This window comes from Pristis pectinata, chromosome 18 (assembly GCF_009764475.1).
Source record: "Pristis pectinata isolate sPriPec2 chromosome 18, sPriPec2.1.pri, whole genome shotgun sequence".
Lineage (NCBI taxonomy): Eukaryota > Metazoa > Chordata > Chondrichthyes > Rhinopristiformes > Pristidae > Pristis > Pristis pectinata.
In genome coordinates this window covers 29,635,329-29,653,793 of record NC_067422.1, presented here as the reverse complement: position 1 = coordinate 29,653,793, position 18,465 = coordinate 29,635,329, and the positions used below count along the sequence as shown (strand labels likewise).

The 18,465-nt window shown below is 39.7% G+C and overlaps 1 protein-coding gene across 1 annotated transcript in view; it reads left to right on the top strand.

Moving 5' to 3' along the window:
• The window catches only part of LOC127580053 (dynein axonemal heavy chain 9-like), a 377,996-nt gene that overhangs the window by 274,699 nt on the left and 84,832 nt on the right, over positions 1-18,465 (top strand). The window contains exons 56-59 of the mRNA XM_052033209.1: positions 3,154-3,318; positions 5,413-5,553; positions 5,963-6,133; positions 13,325-13,447. Coding sequence (XP_051889169.1) covers positions 3,154-3,318; positions 5,413-5,553; positions 5,963-6,133; positions 13,325-13,447 — 600 coding nt within the window. The remainder of the gene's footprint in view (positions 1-3,153; positions 3,319-5,412; positions 5,554-5,962; positions 6,134-13,324; positions 13,448-18,465) is intronic.

Sequence of the window (18,465 nt, the reverse complement as noted above, 5' to 3'; positions counted from 1 at the left end):
ATTTGGGATAAATGGGTGTTTCTCTGGTTGGCAATCAGTGGTGAGCAGTGTGCCGCAGGGGTCACTGCTGGGCCTACAACTGTTCACGATAAACATCAATGATTTGGAAGAGGGGACTGAGTGTAGCATAGCTAAGTTTGCTGATGACGCTAAATTGAGTGGAAAAGCAAATTGCGCAGAGGATGCGGAGAGTCTACAGAGAGATATAGATAGGTTAATTGAGTGGGCAAGGGTCTGGCATTTGGAGTACAATGTTGGTAAATGCAAGGTCATCCACTTTGGAAGGAAAAATAGAAGAACAGATTATTATTTAAAAAGTGAAAGATTGCAGCATGCTATTGTGCAGAGGGACTTGGGAGTGCTTGTCCATGAATTGCAAAAGGTTAGTTTGCAGGTGCAACAGGTTATCAAGGAGGCAAATGAAATGTTGGCCTTCATTGCTAGAGGGATTGAATTTAAGAGCAGGGAGGTTATGCTGCAACTGTACAGGATACTGATGAGGTTGCACCTGGAGTACTGCGTGCAGTTCTGGTCTCCTTATTTCTGGTCTCCTTATACTGGCTTTGGAGGTGGTGCAGAGGGGGTTCACCTGGTTGATTCTGGAGATGAGGGGGTTAGCCATGAGGAGAGATTGAGTTGTCTGGGAGTATACTCGCTGGAATTCAGAAGAATGAGAGAGGATCTTATAGAAACATATAAAATTATGAAAGGGATAGATAAGATAGAAGTAGGAAGGTTGATTCCACTGGTAGGTGAGACCAGAACTAGGGGACATAGCCTCAAGATTCGGGGGAGTAGATTTAGGACAGAGATGAGGAGTAACTGCTTTTCCCAGACAGTAGTGAATCTGTGGAATTCTCTGCCCAGGGAAGCGGTAGAGGCTACCTCATTAAATATATTTGATACGTAGTTAGATAGACTTTGCATAGTAGGGGAATTAAGGGTTATTGGGAAAAGGCAGGTAGGTGGATCTGTTTCCATGGCTAGATCAGCCATGATCTTATTGAATGGTGGAGCAGGGTCAATGCCGGATGGCCGACTCCTGCTCCTGTTTCTTATGTTCTTATGTCTTATGTGGGTAATTTACTAAAATTCATGAGCAGGCACTGGATGACATATCACACCTTCCCATCCCAGCCACCTTACTAGAAGGCTGAGGATGAAATGTAACATTCTCTTTTGCTATTGCTTCTGATGGCTGAGGTTTATTGTTTGTGTTTTGCCTTGTTACTGCTATTGGCATGGACATTCAATATGTGCCTTACACAGTGAAACAGTGCCGCAAAATGTTCTCCAGGCAGCAAGCTGTGCATACTCATGGCTGACTTACATGAGAAGGAGGGTGTCCCAAAGTCACCTGCTTGCAAAGTGCCTGCCCTGTCCTCACATTTGGGGGTGGGGGTAGGGGTGGGGGTCCAGAACAAACACCACCCACGATAAAGGCAAATTGTGCTTTAATAGCTGGACAAACCATCCCCCATGGATTATCCAGCTGTCTAAAATTGCAGGCACATGTAATTCTAAATTACCAAATTATTAAAAATCAAACAATTAAAATGTTTAAAAAATGTATACGCAAATGCATAGCATTTAAGAATGCTTATACTAAATTAATTCAGAAATCTGTAAAGTTTCCTAATACTTAGCTTGGTCCCTCAAAGGAATGGAAACATTTGCTTCTGCAACATCTTATCTTTAGTGCTGGTTCCCTGAAATAAGCGTTGGGAATTGCCATAACTTCCCAAATAATACTTGGACTGAAGAACCCACGTTGAAGTATAGTTGGGAAAAGATTGGTGAAAAGCAGACAGCAAGTTGGGGACTTCTGCCTTCAGGTGTGCAGATGGAGGAATCCTGAAGTTGGTGGCTCTTAACACAAAAAATAGCTGGTCATTATTTGCTGAGCCATTATTATGTTTTCAAGCCTCTGTTGAGGCTTCCAGCTCCTTATTCTAGTAAGAATCCAAAGATGGAAACAATTGGAAAATATTCAGGGTATCATATTCAGCCTTATTTTGAGGGCATAGTGATGTGATTAGGTTGTATCTAAATTTATTTTACAGGGATTTCAATGATGAGACCCAGGAATACAGAAACAGAAATCTCCAAAAGTAGCAGCATCAGTGGATAGGACAATTAAGAGTGCAAACGAAATCGTAGTGTTTTATTTTTCTTGGCAATAAGAGAAAAAGCAGAAAGATAATGTCAAGTTCTGACATACAATGTGGAATTCTCATCTCTGTACAAAAAGGAAATTGAAGCAAAGCAGAAAGATGTATCATGAAGTTACCAGAATTAAGGCATTGAACAGATTGGGACTCTGTTTACCAGGAAAAGAAAGAATAAGAAGCCAGAACAGAAGCCTTTAACATTATGAACAGGCACATAAGGGAACCAATCAAGCTTTTTCCACGTGTGTGTTATTCTGAAACAAAGGGCCATAAATGCAAGATAATCAGTAATGGATCAAATAAAAAAAAATACAATGAACTTCTTTGCACAAGAATGAGGTCAATGTACTGTCAAACGATTGAAGCAGATGTCACTAATGCATTTAAGAAGAAGCTTGATGTATGAGAGAAAAGTTAACGGAGGGTTACAGATGTAGTGTATGAAAATGCAATTAAAGTGAGAGCAAGCTTATGTGGAGAATAAATCCCAACATAGACCATTTGGAGCAAATTGTTCATGTCTGTGTTGTAGATTCTGTGAAGACCCCTTCTCTTCTCTCTTCACCCCGAGAGGTAATAATTCAAATATATTGTTGTGGTCTGTCATTTGTGGCTCATTCAATATTTTTAATCTTGGAACAGATGCAAGGTAATGGATGTCTTTTCTCCCCAAAGTGTTGTTCCACTCCAGTGAGGATATGAATAATATATTATTGACCCCATTCTAATTAGCAAAGTAATAAAAATTCTGCACTCTGTAATTGCAGTGATCTTCTAATTAGGTCACAGGAGTGATGTTAGAATGAAAGAACCAAACATGCATTGTATTGTACAGACAGTAACCTCATTTTTGCAGTCGTTTGTAATTTTAATTGACTGAAGCTTTCATAAAAGACTTGTCTCCTTGCAAATTTTGCTCTTGTGGTGCACTTGATAGTCTTAAAATATGACTGAGTTCCCCGTGGTATTCTGCTCTCTGTAGTCCAACCTAACAAAGCAGCAAAATGGCTTCAAAATCACCTTGAAGACCTTGGAGGACAACCTACTTTCTCGCCTTTCCTCTGCTTCTGGAAACTTCCTTGGAGACACAGCCTTAGTTGAAAATTTGGAGACTACCAAGAGGACTGCTGCTGAAATTGAAGAGAAGGTTAGGCTAAATGAAGCTATAAAGAGAATATTATTTGAATGGTGATAATGCCTTCAGACATATGTATGTGATTTATAATGGAAAGGGGAATGTATAAAATCTCAGTCTTTTTGAAAAAAAAAACTTGTTGAATACTGCAGCCAATCTAGAAGGAATTAAGATACCATGTTACTTACCTTCTCCTCTGCCAAAGCCAATCATCATATTCCTCAGAGTTCAGTCTGGCAAGCGTTAGGTTAATACATGGATTAGGAATGTTTAAATAGAGGTAGACTTTTTTGGACAGCCATCCAACCTATATCTTCTGAGTTCCACCTCCCCTCTGCAATATTACAAAAATAGCCAGTTCACACATTAGGTTATCAAACACATGAATCACTTCACCCAAATTTTTGGCGTGATTTGCATTTTTTGCCTTTCAGTTAAGCATTAACATTTTTAAGGCATTTAAATTTGTCAAATAATTTCTTTTTCTCAGCAAGATCAATTGCGAGTAGGTTTATTCATGTACTACTTTTTTAAATGGGTTTGTGTGGATGTAAAATGACTCACCAACATGCAGATGTCATAAAAATGTGTTCAGCACTCAGATGTGGAATATCTGCGGTTATTGAATGACTTCTGAACTTGTAAATCTGACTACTTAAGGATCTCATTTGATAAATTTTCCTCACATTATATTTGGCTTGAGAATTCCACCAATGAAGGTTAGGAATTGAAAGGTCCATTCACCTGTTGTGGAAGTACATGTCCAGAAAGGCTGAATTTGTGATGAAGGATGACTGACAGACACTTCCACTCTCCTCACAATGTACAATACAATTAAAAAATCAATCTGTTTTGTTTGTGGTGTATGAAAATAATATCTTGAAGTGAAGCAGAGTAGCAGGTTTCCTCTGCTGCTTTCCTTGACCATGTTAGTTATTTCCAGATCAGACTATGTGTCGGCAGCAATTTAAGATTTGTCAGTGAGTTGATGAAGGCCCTTATTTAGGTCTGAATGCAGAGCTTAAGGAAGAAAGTCTTTGAGTAAGATAAGGTTTTGTTTCAAATGAGAATGGATTTTTTTTCAAGATGTAGAGCCTTCCATGTGAAGAAAAGATGATTGGGGTGATATTTTCTTACATCAGCCCCTCCGTGCTGACCTCACCCGTGACGGTGCTGGGTAGTATCTTCCTGAACTCCTCAGAAGTAAGTTTTACCAAAGTACTATTTGACTGACCAGTGGCAGTGGGAGAAAATGTTCACATCAAGACCTGCTGTAAGCTGGTCATTTCTCCATGCCCTGCTCCTTTTGCATGTTTGGAGATTTTTAATACATGAGTTCACATCAGCAGTGAAGGGCAAAGCCACAACTTCTGGGTAGGGCGAGGGGTAGGAGGCAATCAGGGTTATGACCCTCCAAAAATGTATTGTGTTTGTGAATGTATATGTTTGTGCACTTATGTGTGTGTGAGTCTGTGTATGTATGTGTGCATATGTGTGTGTGAGTCAGTGTACACTATGTTTGTGTGCACGTGTATTTGCACGCACACGTGCATGTGTATTTTTTACGCATGCACTCATTTACACTGAGGACACTGGTTTGCCCTTCACATCCCTGCAAAATTAATTTCCTGCACAATCCCATGTTGGTCATCTTGTTTGTATTTTCTGCCATGTAAAAGGAGCTCAATTAAATTGTCTGGATTGGCTACAAGATATAATAATGAGGCCCAGATGTGAAATGAGTCTGTGATGAGGTAAGTCAGAGCACCTCAGGATCGATATAACACAGAGCCCTTCCATCTGTAAGTCTGAACCTGAGCTCTGTGCATACTGGGATTTGGAAAGTGTACAGGGCTGGGCTGCTTTGGGAATTCTTCCGCTGTTTTAAAGTGCTCAGGCTTTGCTTTTCCATATAAATATTTGTGAACTATTAATTCTTTCAACAGTAAAAAGCTTTTGCCAATTGGTTTTCTTAATCATATCCTTTGCACTTGAAAATTGAATGAGTGATCCCCAAATGGCACATTCCAGATTCAATCAACATGTATTTGTTTTGTTAATTAAAACCACATCCTTACTATTTGACGTATCTCTTTTTTAATATAGGTAAAAGAGGCCAAGGTAACAGAGCTTAAGATCAATGAGGCACGTGAGCATTACCGACTTGCTGCAGGCCGCGCTTCTCTCTTGTATTTTATAATGAATGACCTCAATAAAATCCATCCCATGTACCAGTTCTCTTTGAAGGTATGTCTATACAAGCCTACCAGATGTTTCTCTTGTTCCCTGCTGCTCTATTTAGCTGATGAACTACTTCAGTAAACAAACTTGATTTTCCATCATTTCTAAATCCTTTCACAATATTGTATGGAAAACAAAGGGTCATACGTTAAAATATTAAAGTAGGAAAACCGTAATTGCAAACTTCACCGCATTCGGAGGGTCAATGAAGAATTGATTCCAAAAGATTTCATATATTCCTTTCATGCTTTAAAAATCCATTTTGATATTAAACAAATAAAGAAAAATTTGATATCCAGCAAATAATAAAAAGCTAAATATATTTCTAGTGTCTGATGTCTTCACAGAATAGATGGCAATATAGCATTCAATAGCATGAGTTGTTAATCAACTGCTGCTGCTATTTTTTTGTTAGGCTTTTAATGTCGTATTCCAAATGGCTGTGAAAAGGGCACCCACTGATGAAGTCCTGAAGCAGAGAGTTGCCCACCTGATTGACAGCATCACTTTTTCTGTGTTTCAATACACAACAAGGGGCTTGTTTGAATGTGATAAGTTGATCTATACAGCTCAGGTTACCTTCCAGGTATGTAAGAATTATTATGCATCTCTCCATTTAACTCTTATTCATTTTAACACTTTCCCTAACAAGGCAAACTTTTTACATTGGAAACATATAAGGCTGTAGATGCTGGAAACCTGGAATTAAAGAAGAGAGTTGCTATAATTACCCAGCAGATTTCACACATCTGTGGAGAAAGAAACAGAGTTAACATTTCAGTATAATGACATTCCATAGAACTGTTCACTCTTGTTTTTATCTCCTTGTATGCCATATGTCCTTCATAATGCAATTTGGCTTCCCCAGTTGGGCACGTTGGATTAATGCACTGCCAGGTATTACCAGGAATTCTTTCTACACTATGCTAAATTAGCCATTCTCAGCCAAGGTGCCACCAGCAATGTGAGAGGAATATTCATCCCAGTTTCTCTTTCCTCATTGCTGTCTGCTTATATTGAAAGTAGATTGCAGATAGAAAAAACAGGTATTTCTAGTACTCATTTCTATACTTTTAAAATTTAGTTGCATAAAATACGGAAATCTTCGGACTAGGTAGTCAAATTTCTAGGTCCTCCATTTCCTGCAGTTTTAATGGAATATCATGGCTTAAATTTAATGATCTCATAAAATTCCACAGTATTGAAATCAAAGGGAACCTTTATCCTGCACTTGGAAATATTATGGACCAAACAATTCTGATAAATCAAATTTTGCTGTACTTCCTTTAGTTTAGGATATTTTTCTGTTCATTTTCCAATCCACAAGTTGTCTTTGTGTTTTGTTTTCCATTTCACTGCTTCTATTTTTTACTTCCTCCCGCAAAAGAAAAGGAATGATATTTTTTATGTTGAAAGAACACATGAAATAAAGGTTAAACTAAATGGAAAAGGAAACTATGTTTACTGTTTAGATTAATGACCTGGTGGAGGGAACAAAATGTACGTTTTCTAAGTTTGTTGATGATATGAAAATGGATGGAAGGGCATGTTGTGATGAGGACATTGTGATTCTACAACAAGATAGAGATGTATTGAGTGATTGAATGAAAATCTGGTAAGTGGAGTTTAATCTGGGGAAGTGGGAAGTCATGCGCATGTATCCATATGGAGAAAGAATGCAAGTGAGAGAAGTTCAGAGAGATCTAGGTGTTTTTAGTGCATGAATCACAAAAAGTTAGATGGCAGGTCCATCAAGTAGTTCAAGAAAGCAAATGGCATGTTGGCCTTTATTGTGAAGGAGTTAGATATTAAGAATAGGGAGGTTTTGTTATCATTGTACAGGCTGTTCATAAGACCACAACTGGAATACTGCGCAGAGTTTTGGTCCCCTTCCCTAAAAAAAAGAATATAGTAGCATTAGAGGCAGTCCAAAGGAGATTCACCAGGCTAATTACTGCTATGTCTTATCAAGAGAGTCCAGACAGTTTGGGATGGTATTCCTTGGAATTTAGAAGAATGAAGGCTGACCTTATTCAAAGACAGAAGATCTAAAGGGGCTTGACAAGGTAGATGCTGAGATGATTTCACTGGTGGGAGAATCACAGACAAGGGGCATACCTGCAGAAAAAGGGGCCAGGTGTTTAAAACTGTGTGTATAAATTTGTTCTCTCAGAGGATAGTAAATCTCTGAAATTCTCTGCACTCAAGGTGGTGGAGGCCAGATCATTGGATATACAGTATTTAATCTGCAGATAGATAAATATTGGAAAGATTGAAACACAGAAGAGGAGTTCAGGCCAACGTAGATCAGCCATGAGCATATTGAATGGCAGGGCAAACTTGAGGGGACTGGTGACCTACTCCTGCTCCTATTTTATGATGTTCTTGTGTAAAAAAAAAACTGATTCAGAATATTGTCTCTAATGAAAGACAATAAAAATGATTGAATGATGGATAACAACTCTGACCAGTTTGTCCAAGATGTATGTTGGTCATTTTTACAGATTTGGAAGGTTTTGAATCATTGTGCAATGAAGGCAAGCTGCATTGCATTGGTCATTAGCCCTCCTTATTTTGGACACTACCCTTCATTACACATAGCCAATCTGATGCAAAAAAACCCTTTTGTTTTAAATAGAGATCAGCTTTAAAGAAACTAATTTGGATTATTTGCTGACAAAGCACAATGCATTACAAATGCATGTCTGTACCCTGTCGGGAAACCTAATAGATTGATAAGTGTTTTGTCTAATATCACATACCTTACATCCTAACTTTATGGAAGGTCCATTCAAAATTTCCTATGCAGACACCTGCTTAAGTTCATGTTGACAGTTCGAAATATCAACTATCTTATTCCAATTCAAGTGTAAAAAACATCATTGTGCCCATGCCTGCTTGAATACTATTTCAATATCTGAAAAGTTATTGAACTCAAACAGTTTTATATTGTTCTACTTCAATGACTTTCCTTGTAAACATCGAATAAAGCTTAACAATGCAGAGAGAAATATACTGGTCTTATTGACCATAAAACACTGAGCACTGGACTGCTTTGCAATGTATAATGTCACTTTTGTGTGCCCCATTGGGATGCAGGGAAACAATAAACTTCCTGTTTCCACAAACCACAGCTAATTTTGCAATAAGTGCTCATTAATTTTATGCCAAGGTCTATTTCCACTTGTATCTTCTAAACCAAGTTAAAATATTGGGTGGGGTGACTCAGGTTAGTTGTACTAAGGCCTCTTTTGGTATATTGCTGGAAATAACTGGGAGTGTTTAAATGTGACCTAGAGAGATACTGGCCTCTCCTACTTTTCCTTCCTATGGAAAAATGTATTCCAACCAGTATGAGATTCAGGTTTGCAACTTGCTATGTACGACAGAAAAATCACCGACCAATCTCGGCCCGAGTCTCTTGCTCCATTGTGCACTGCCAAGCACATACAAAATATTTTCCCTTTTTATAATGTGGTGTGAAGTTCCTCTAAAGAGTTCATTATTAAGGATGAGGTTTCGGGGTACTTGGAAGCTGAAATAAGTTGAAGTCAGCATGGTTTCTTTAAGGGGAAATCTTGCCTGATGATTCTGTTGGAATTCTTTGAGGAAGTAACAGGCAGGGTAGACAAAGGAGAGTCAGTGGATGTTGTTTACTTGGATTTTCAATAGGCCTTTGACAAAGTGCCACACATGAGGCTGCTAAACAGGATAGGAGCCCATTGTATTACAGGAAAGGTACTGATGTGGATAGAAGACCGGCTGACTGGCAGAGGGCAAAGAGTAGGAATAAAGGGGTCCTTTTCTGATTGGCTGCCAGTGACTAGCGGGGTTCCTCAGGGGTCGGTGTTGGGTCCACTACTTTTCACGTTATATGTTAATGATCTGGATGATGTAATTGATGGCTTTGTGGCCAAGTTTGCGGATGATACAGTGATAGGTGGAGGGGTAGGTAGTGTTGAGGAGTAGGTAGTGTAGGAGTCTGCAGAAGGACTTGGACAGGTTGGGAGAATGGGCAAAGAAGTGGCAGATGGATTCAGCGTAGGGAAGTGTACAGTCATGCATTTTGGTAGAAGGAATAAAGGCGTAGACTATTTTCTAAACGGGGACCGAATTCAGAAATCGGAGGGGCAAAGGGATTTGGGAGTCCTAGTACAGCATTCCCTAAAGGTTAACTTGCAGGTTGAGTCAGTAGTAAGGAAGGCAAGTGTAAGGTTAGCATTCATTTCGAGAGGACTAGAATGTAAAAGCAAGGAAGTAATGCTGAGGCTTTGTTAGGCATTGGTCAGACAACATTTGGAGTATTGTGAGCAGTTTTAGGCTCCATATCTAGGGAAGGATGTGCTGGCATTGGAGAGGGTCCAAAGGAGGTTTACATGAATGATCCTGGGAATGGAAGGGTTAACATATGAGGAGCATTTGATGGCTCTAGGCCTGTACTCACTGGAGTTTTGAAGGATGGGGGGATGTCATTGAAACCTGCCAAATATTGAAAGGGCTGGATAGAGTGTACGTGGAGAGGATGTTTCCAGTAGTGGGAGAGAGTCTAGCACCATAGGGCACAGCCTCAGAATAGAAGGACGTCCCTTTATAACAGAGCTGAGGATTTTTTTTTTAATCAGAGGGTGGTGAGTCTGTGGAATTCATTGCCACAGATGGCTGTGGAGGCCAAGTCATTGGGTATATTTAAAGCGGAGGTTGATAGGTTCTTGATGAGTAATGGTGTCAAAGGTTACGGGGAGAAGGCAGGAGAATGTGGTTGAGAGAGAAAAATAAATTAGCCATGATCGAATGGTGGAGCAGACTCGGTGGGCCGAATGGCCTAGTTCTGCTACTGTGTCTTATGGTCTAAATGTGCCCTGCCATGTGCAGCTTGGCACTGAGGTAGTTCTAAAAACAGGAGTGTCAAACCAGTTGAGATTTTTTTCATACTGCATATGCTTTTGTTTAAAAATATTTATTTCAGTCTGATAAATAAACCAAGATAGCCAGATGGAACCACTTTAATTATCTTTGATGGTCAGCATGGGTGCCAGTAGGTTCTTGGTAACACCAAACCAACAGGAAAAAGTCATCTGCAATTCAATTGTAATTGAACTTCCTCGCTTTAAAGGGCTATTTTCACACCTGAAATATAAAGTGGAAAGCTTGCACAGACGGAGCTACTTATACTCTTTAAAGTCAAGTTAAGTGCATGTCCAGAAGGAAATGTGATGCTCATTTAACTGCTTCCTTACCCCATTAGGGAATGCTTAAAATGGAGGGGCACATTTAATTGTCAAGGGCATGTCAGTAACAGAAATACAATGTCCTCAAAAAAAAACAGCTGACCATGAAATCAGTCCTTTGCTGAAAATGTTATCTTCTCAGCATTGAATTAATCCAACTCTACAATACTTCCTTCATACAAAGTGCTCTGCTGCAATATTCTGTTCCTGTTTTTTTCCTTCAATATGTTGTTCTATTCATGGGAATAACATGCAAAGGCACGTTATTTAAGGATGACAATGAAAAATGATTCCCAATGTAGAGTTCCCCTTTGCAATGACCCACATTCATGCTCCCTGGTCGCATTCCCATTTAATAATGCTACCTAAATTATGACAAACCTAAATTACTTATTTAGGTTTGACTAAAGAGTCTCCCTGAGCAATATTAACCTATATATCAGCTCTCAATCTTACCCCATTAACCTGGATTTAAATCCTACATCCTTTAGAGAGAAAATTCCTCAGTTTCAGTCTCTACTTCTGTCCTAATTTAGTGTTGATGAAATAACAGGGGAAATACTGAGCTCTGGATCCAAATTAATCAAGTGCAGGAGACAAGCATTGACCTTGGGAGTTTCAGGGAATTTATTATTGTCTCTTTTGCCCTTTCCACTGTGAAATTTTGATTATTCTTCCTTATCAATAACTCCAATAACACTGCATGTACTTGCTGTTTAATCTTGGATATTTGCATATTATCCTGAAAATTAGCATTGAAACAAACCAATGAAATTCAGACCAATGGGAATACAGTAAAGTTTACGCTTAATGTAATCTGCCTTGAGCTAATACAACATCTCATAGGAATCAAGATTTCTAGTGATTTACCTCAATCCATGTAATACGTAATTGTAAAATAAGTTTGCGTCAATGGGAGCTATGCAAGTTTGTTATTAAGTGTGCAATGTAATCCAATTGTTTGACAAAACTGAGAATTAAGTAGTGTTTATTATCAAAAAATGAAAATATGTTGTTGGTATCTGTCAACTCTCTTGGTGAGTTTGGACAGCTGAAACATGAATAAAATGGCAAAGATGAAAATCTGAAATAATAAGAAAATGGTTAATGATGGAAATAAGCAGCAGGTCAAGCCTCACCTGAAACAGAAAGTGAGAATAATGTTTCAATGGATTTGAATCTTTGAACAGCTGCAGTTATATTGTTGTATCATTGGCACTGTTATCTCAGGCCTAAGGATAGTAAAAATCTGGCAGGAATGCTGCTCAGTGTCACTAACCAATTGATAATAACCCAGTGATACAAGTGAGGGTAGGATCATCTTGGCTGCGATGTCACGATCAGATGGCTTTGTGATAAATTTGCCACTGGTAAAGGACAAGGCACCAGTCAGTATCAGCCTCAGTAAAACAGGACATGAGCAGAGAAGGTGGTGAGGATGGGGTGTTAAAGAAGAGTGAGTTAACATAAGAAAATCAGCTATTCCATTGACTTCATTCACACAAACCACCATCCCGTCCACTGGCCCCATCTACATTTCCTGCTGCCTCGGGAAAGCAGCCAACATAGTCAAGGACCACACACACACACACACACACACACACACACACACACACACACACACACACACACACACACACACACACACACACACACACACACACACACACACACACACACACACACACACACACACACACACACACACACACACACACTCTTGATCATTCTCACTTTTCCCCCCTTTCTGCTGGGCAGAAGATACAAAAGCTTGAGAGCCTGTACCACCAGGCTCAAGGACCACTTCTATCCTGCTGTTATCAGACTCTTGAACGGACCACTCATACGCTAAAAGGTGAATTCTTATCTCCCAATCTACCACATCGTGGCCCTGGCACCTTGTTTGTCTACCTGCAATGCACTTTCTCTGTTACTGTAATGTTGTATTCTGCATTCTGTTTTCCTTTTAACTAACTTGATGTACTTGTGTATGGAATGATCTGCCTGGATTGCACACAAATTTAAATTAGTGAATGTAAAGGTGTGCACCTGATTCTGATGGAGCAACACCAACCACATTTCTACTAGCATTCTTAATTTGAAAAGTTAAATTGTACAAGAAGTTGTATTTTGGAATGAATTATTTGACAAAATAACTTTTTTCTTTTGTGATAATTAGAGGTTAGTCCACTCTGTCCAGTTCTGGTTGACTGCTCCTAACCATTCATGATTTATATGCATGGTGCTGGATGAATATGATACAATGAAATGTGAGAAGGATGTGCACAAGGGGAAAAGAAAAATATCAGAAATTTATGAATAATAGCAGTTATGGTAATTTAAAGCAATGGCACTGTAGAAACAAGACAACATAAGTGACTGGAACCTATGAAGATTTATCTAACTAGGTGTAAATTTATATGAATTTTTAGTCGAAGCCATAAGCGTTGGTTGCTGCTGATGGGTTTTTATCAGATGGATGCTGGAGTGGGATGCAATGGTATCATCAGTTAATTAGTGTGTCTTTTTCTGTTCCCTCAATTTGACAGATACTTCTGACTAATAAAGAAATTAACCCAAAGGAGCTGGACTTCCTGCTTCGTTATCCAGCCCAGCCAGGTGTATCTACACCCGTGGATTTCCTTTCCAACCACTCGTGGGGTGGCATTAAGGTATGAACTTCTTACCCTGTGTGACCTTCAAGAAAAAAATTAATACCGCCAAGTATTTCACTGCACTTCCTTTTTCAAAAACCGAATCAAGTTCGGAAAAGGAGAGTGATTCCCGTAAACAAAGTAGGTTCAGTTTTCATCTTCATCACTAGGGGGACAGTGTGGTGGAGATTATCCCCAACTCACTGTAGAACCAGCCCAATTTCACAACTGTAACCGAATATGATCTACAGAGCCCTCCTATCTTAGATATAATCTCCTTTTACATCAATTCATGGATTGCTGGCAAGGCCATTGTCTAATTATTCATTCATTTTTCTCACTTGAACTGGATGGCTTGTTTACACCACACAGGTGCACATTTCAGAGAAATGGTTAACCATGTTAGTAGGCATATAGACCAGAGAGCAGATTTTCATTCTTAAAGGGCATTAGTAAACCAGAGAGATTTTTACAACAATCCAAGAGTTTCCTGATTACAGGTACCAGCCAATAATTCCAAATTGGTTTGATTACTTGAATATAAATTCCACAGCTACCATTCTGGAATTCAACATCTCACCACTGGATCATCAATCTAGGCCTCCAGTGACAAAACCAGTAACCCATCATTGTGCTGTCATTCCCCATTTCCATTTCAAGCCTTGGATACTATGTGTTCCATCAGTCACTGTCCAATTTGCACAGTTGCATAACGTGGCCTTGCTAACATATTAACCCTTTTGCCTGTGTTAGTTATTTACCATTCCCATCTCAGGATGATTTATGAAGCATGTGGGCTCAGCACTTGGCTGCTAAATAGATCAGCACCAGAGACTAGGAAAACCCAAGGTTTATCATGTTAAATTGGCAAGTATTCAACTGGGATGTGAGCTGCAGAGGTGCATTTGGTCCCAGTATGCTGAGAGAATAGAAGAAACTAACTTACCAGAAATCCAGCTCCTCATCACTATCCAACGCTTTCCCCTGCTGCAAAATATGACTGTGTGGATGTTGGTTGACCACAGAGTCAGCTTGCTGATGTTGTCTCTCAAAATCATACAGATTGTCAGCATCCAATAGGTAGGATCATGGCAGAGGTCCTGTGGAGTCTGAGATCAGCAGAATCAAACTTCCCTCCCTTAAAAATGTACTTGGCATTTCATTGTAGTTTAAATACTTATGCAGCTGCTATACAGTTTACTTTTATGTGGCAGCTTACATTGATCTAAAAAGTCTGTGAACGTCACGTATACTGGTGCATTGCCCAGAAAGTGGACTTATTTACAACAACTTGTGTGTGTGCATTTTGTTCAATGTTCATTTCCCAGTCGACTAGCAACCATTAGGAAACTGGTCCAGGCGTCTTGGGGCGTGATTCACCTTGGTGTATTTGATGCTTGCCCAGCATTAGTTGTGCATCAAATAACTTCATCCAGTGCACAGCATTTATCAACAGAAACAGGCTATTTAAGATGCAACCTATGACTTGCATTTTTCACTAACAAAAAAAGAGCAAATCACATAGCACATCAAAAATAGTTGTCTTATAGAAGTCCTATGTCAATGTTTTGTCCACACTTCTGCCAGACTCATTTTTCTGCACTTCACTTTTGTCCATAAGTATCACTGACAATACTCATAGCAACATCTCAATGTTCTGCAGTTCATTATGAGATATTGCAATCATTAGCCCACACCAGCAGTGGCCAGGAACCTCTCAAGGCACGGGAGTTGTCTGGGCCTGTCCATCACATGAAGGTGTTATATACAGCTCCTCTGTAACCAATCCCACCCTCAGTTTTCCCTCACCTCATTGACAGCCCTTCATGATGCTGTACTGAGTCTACCATAGAGAATGTCCTTTCAGATCTGACAGGGTTCTCATTGGTCTGTGCAGAAATAACAAGCCAGCTACAAGCAATGGCCATCAGGAAACACACAGGTAAGGTTTATGCATATGATTTAAGGTGAAAACAACCTTAACAAATTTTCAACCTGTTCCCCATGATTTTCCAGTATTTCATGGGTCACAAGACTGGGTGGTGTCCTCTCACACAGCACTCATTAGTGCACCAAAAATGAGTGAAGTTCAATAACTAAAGTGTTTTTTTTATTTGAGAGGGTAGCTGGTCAGAAATGTCTGAACCATTTTTGCACTGGCTTTGGGCTGAGTTCTTATTTTTGTGCTTCTTGCTAATGTCTTGAGTGTACTTTCATACTAGATTGACTTTCTCTCTGCAAAGGGGAGAGGTTTGTAGAAACATAGAACAGGTCCAGCCAATCTTTTCTTGCTTTGTGTCCAATACATATTTCTGATTTGAGGCTGGTAAGAAGATGGATTGATGGGGAGAATCTCGCATTATGAATTTGGGGATTTACCTCAAAAACCAAGAAATCTATTTGCCAAACCTTTATCCTGCAGTTTAGAGTCAATTTTGTGCAAGCAAATTTAATGTTTGGTGTTGAAAACAAAAATGCTCTGATGTTGGAAATCTTTAAGAGCCAAGTTAGGATGGTAGACAAGAATCCATTTCCCAAGTGGCAAAAAATTAACAGGTTTTGTCTAGCTGTGTAGATGTGCAGCCTTGACACTAATCTGTATGAGCAACTGGCAGGTGTTTAGGTTCCTAGGAGATGCAGGGTTAGAGTTGTACATCTGTTCACTGACATCACTGTCTCTTTATCGTACACAATGATGCCAACAGCTATTTATCTGTGACCAATTTCAATGACTTGCTGCTCTCTGAGTAGGTAGAAATTGGAAAAGCTGTCAGTCAACATAAGAATCGGTGAGGGAGATCCATTTTTTTGGAATCTGCATCTTCTGCGAAAAAAGAGACCTGCATTTTCCCTTATCATTATATCTCACATATGTTTAAAAGCAATGAATTATTTTGAATTACACGGACTCATGTAAACATTACTTTTCACACAACTCGTTCATATCTCCTCATATAATGAAGCTGTCTAACTTGATGCACTAAGACCAAACTGTCAGTCAGGGGTTGATTTATTAATGGCAAGTTACATTCATCTCATGCACGTGCCATCTCCAAAAAGAGGGTGTTTTCCTACCCCCTTCTCCTCCATTTCATCTTTAACAATATTACCAGTGCTGATACCCCCAGCATCAACATCTGGTGGGCAGAGGTTAATCAGAAATTTCACTGGATCAGTCAGGTAAAATACTGTGGATAGAAAAGTAGGTCAGAGTGACTTCCAGTAAATTCCCACTACCTACAAAGCACAAGTCGCAGAGAGCCTGCAGTGCTTTTCACTTACCTGGATGAATTCTGTTTCAACGACGATCAAGAAACATACAACCATCCAGCAGAAAGTATCCTCCTTAATTTGTTTCTCCATCCACTACCATAAACATTGGCTGACCAACCACCACCAGATCACAATTGTGGTGTGAGCCTTCTCCATAAACCACTGCAGTAAATCCCAAAACCCCTAGAGCTCATTCCAATTTCACTATCTCTACTGTCCAGAAGGATTTTTGCATTCAGTTCTGCTCACCCCATTATAGGAAGGATGTGGAGTCTTTAGAGAGGGCTCAAAAGAGGTTTGCCAGGATGTTGCCTGGATTAGAGGGCGTACTATGAGGAGAGGCTGACAAACTTAGGTTGTTTTCTGTGGAGCGGCAAAGGCTCGGGATATACCTGATAGACAGCTACAAAATTATGAGAGGAATAGATAGAGTAGACAGCTGGTATCTTTCTCCCAAGGTCAAAATGTCTAATACTAGAGGGTGTGCATTTAAGGTGAGAGGGGGTAAGATCAAAGGAGAGGTGTGGGGCAAGTTTTTTACACAGTGATCAGTGCCTGGAATGTACTGCCAGGGGTGGTAGTGGAGGCAAATATGATTGAGGCGTTTAAGAGGCTTTTAGGTAGCCACATGAATGTGCAGAGAATAGAGAGATATGGAAATTGTGTAGGTAGAAGGGACCAGTTTGGTTAGGTATTTAATTAGTTAGGCACACATCGTGGGCTGAAGGGCCTGTTCCTGTGTCATAGTGTTCTATGATAATGGCAATAAACACATGGGAACACCCTGCAAGTTCCCCTCCAAGACTCAGGCCATCCTGATTTGGAAATATATTACAGTTTCTCTCTCATCACTGGATCAGAACTATAAAACTCCCTGTTCAACAATAGTGGCTTTATCATTGTGCACCAATTAAAGGGAAACAAAGGATTGCTTTCCCAGTGGTGCCCATATCCTATGACAAAAATTTGCAGCAAGATCCCACAAGTTGCAATGGCATGAGTGATCAGTTAATCTGTTTTGATGGCATTTATTGATGCTGGGACCTAGGCCAAGGTGCCAGTACTCTTTGAATAGGATCTGTTGAAATCAATGTCAACCAGAATATCAGGCAGACAGGGCCTTATTGTTAATACCTCCTCCAAAGTTTGCCATCACTGTCAAAGAGCTGTCCCTTGGGGTTCGGCTGAAATGTCACATAAAATTGTTTCTAAGCTGCAGGGCCAATGCTTGGCCAAACAAATTGGTTTAGTGTATGAGCAGTTGCAGCAAGAAGGGGGTAATTTTAAAGTTGACTGCATGAAGAATTATAAAATATTGGAAACCAGTTTCACTGATTTTTTTTTTCTCTTTAAAGCTAGTGGAAAAAAAAATAGTGTGTGTGAAGGGAAGCTGATTTGCTATTACTCAGTGAGGCAACAGAACTTGAAAGATCAGTAATATATTTCTAATGATGTACTTCACACACAAGTCAGGAATTTCCTCAGAAATGACACTTACTTCATCACACTTATTTCACCTGAAGTACGGTGGCAACATTGGCTTCACCCTTGAAATTTACTCCCTCTACCACTGGTGTACCATGTCTACAGTGTGTATCATCTACTCCCACACACACCACCAGGGAGGACAGGGACAACAGGTGCATGGGAACACCAGCTGCTGGTTCCTCTGCAAGTTGCAAACCATCTTGACTTGGAAATGTATCATGGCCCTTCATTGTTGTTGGCTCTAAATGCCAGAACTCTGTACCCAAGGACAAGAA